General features: G+C 44.1%; 1 protein-coding gene across 1 annotated transcript; it reads right to left on the bottom strand.

Annotated features, from left to right (window-relative positions):
* Positions 1-576: 576 nt before the first annotated feature.
* Positions 577-957, bottom strand: LOC125459960 (histone H2AX-like). The gene has a single exon (XM_048546956.2). The coding sequence runs from the start codon at positions 955-957 to the stop codon at positions 577-579; it is 381 nt and encodes a 126-aa protein (XP_048402913.1).
* Positions 958-1,825: the final 868 nt, after the last annotated feature.

Genomic DNA, 1,825 nt, shown 5'->3' with positions numbered 1-1,825 from the left:
GTGTGGCACAAATGTTACTTGCTACGTGCCAGCCCTAGCTTGGGTATTATCCAAATCCTGTTGCCTTTGAACATGGACTGTAGTGAGGACAAGGTCAGATATCATAGAATCCCTAGAGTGTGGAAACAGGTCCTTTGGCCTAACAAGTCCACACTGACCTCAGAGCATTCCATCTAGACCCGCCCACCTATGACACACCTAATCTACACATCCCCGAACACTACAGGCAATTTAGCATGGCCAATCCGCCTCACCCGCACATCTTTGGACTGTGGGAGGAAACTGGAGCACCCAGAGGAAATTCACATAGATATGGGGAGAATGTGCAAACTCCATACAGACAGTTGTCCCGGGATGGAATCGAACCTGGGTTCCTGGCGCTGTGAGGCAGCAGTGCTAACCATTGAGCCACCTTGCCACCCTCAAGAGGCAAAAATGCCCAGCAGGGGGTTCAAGCCCACGAAACTGAGATTGAGAGTCTCATGCTCTACTGACTGAGCTGGCTGGGCCATTTTTTGGGTGGCTCTTAAAAGACCCTTTGGCTTGTCAGATTCAAGACTTCATACTTTTTACTCTTCACTTTTTAGGAGCGACCCCAATGGCAGTTTTCTTGGGCAGCAGCATGACCTGGATATTAGGCAGCACACAGCCCTGAGTATTGGTCACCTCTCCCAGCAGCTTGTTATGCTCCTTGTCGTTGCACACATCCAGCTGGAGGTGACTGGGGATGATGCAGGTCTTCTGGTTGGCGCGGGCTGTGCTACCAGCCAGCTCGAGGACCTCAGCTGTCACACACTCAAGCACCGCAGCCAGATAGACCAGCGCTCCGGCACCTACATGCTCAGCGTATTTATCCTTTTTCAAGAGCCTGTGAACATGGCCCACCAGGAACTGCAGGCCAGCCTGGGACTTCGCCTTGGAGCGAGCTTTCTCACCACTCTTTCCTCTTCCAGACATAGCCACAATCTCACAAGCACTTCCACAGAGAACGCATCTTGCTTCACCGCATTGATGGGTCCAAGGAATTTCCAGACCAATGATTTAAACAAATATAAATTCAAATTTGGATTACTGAGAATGATTATTTTGAGAACAGTCAATTTAAACAAAATCTGAGCTATATTGTAATAATATTGAGCGAGGCGCCATTGGTATTACAGTAAAATATAAAATGATATTAATTTTGATATCATTTATGAAATCAGCACTATTAAAACCCAATATTCATTTCTTGCTAATCATTGGTTACCTTACGCTCAGTTTTCTTCAAAATATGTAGAATGCAATTTTTTTAAAGCTAATGAAAGAGGATGCTGCTTTATTTGTTTTAGCACAGTTCAAAGATTCAAAGATTCCATGTTCCAAGATTAAGCAGAGGATTTCACAGATGCACTAAATCCAGTCCAATTAAGTTAAACATTTCCTTTAGTTCCCAAAAGGTATGACTCCAAATCATAAAATCCTGTGCCAGTCAGTCTTTTTGAAATCATGTATTTTCCTACTACAGAAGTCAGGAGAAGTGTGTTTAAGAAATGTGGAAAGGAATCATATCCTGACTACTGTTCCTTCCTCCACGAGAGAATTTGGCTGAAGTGAGAGACAACTAAAAGATATTTCTGTCATGATTGGCTGGACCTTTTTTGAGAAGGTTCTTACAAACAGCAGCTGCATTTGAACAGGACACATGTCTCTCAGATAATGGCGGAAAACTGGTGGGAAAATTAAATGGTGGAGTCCCTGCACCAGGAAATTGGTACATAGTTGCATTATTTTGAACTTAGCTTACGATTACATTTAACGCGATGATTGCTGTTGGAACGTGAAT

Source organism: Stegostoma tigrinum, chromosome 16 (assembly GCF_030684315.1).
Source record: "Stegostoma tigrinum isolate sSteTig4 chromosome 16, sSteTig4.hap1, whole genome shotgun sequence".
Taxonomy (NCBI): Eukaryota; Metazoa; Chordata; class Chondrichthyes; order Orectolobiformes; family Stegostomatidae; genus Stegostoma; species Stegostoma tigrinum.
This window is presented reverse-complemented; position numbering and strand designations above follow the sequence as displayed.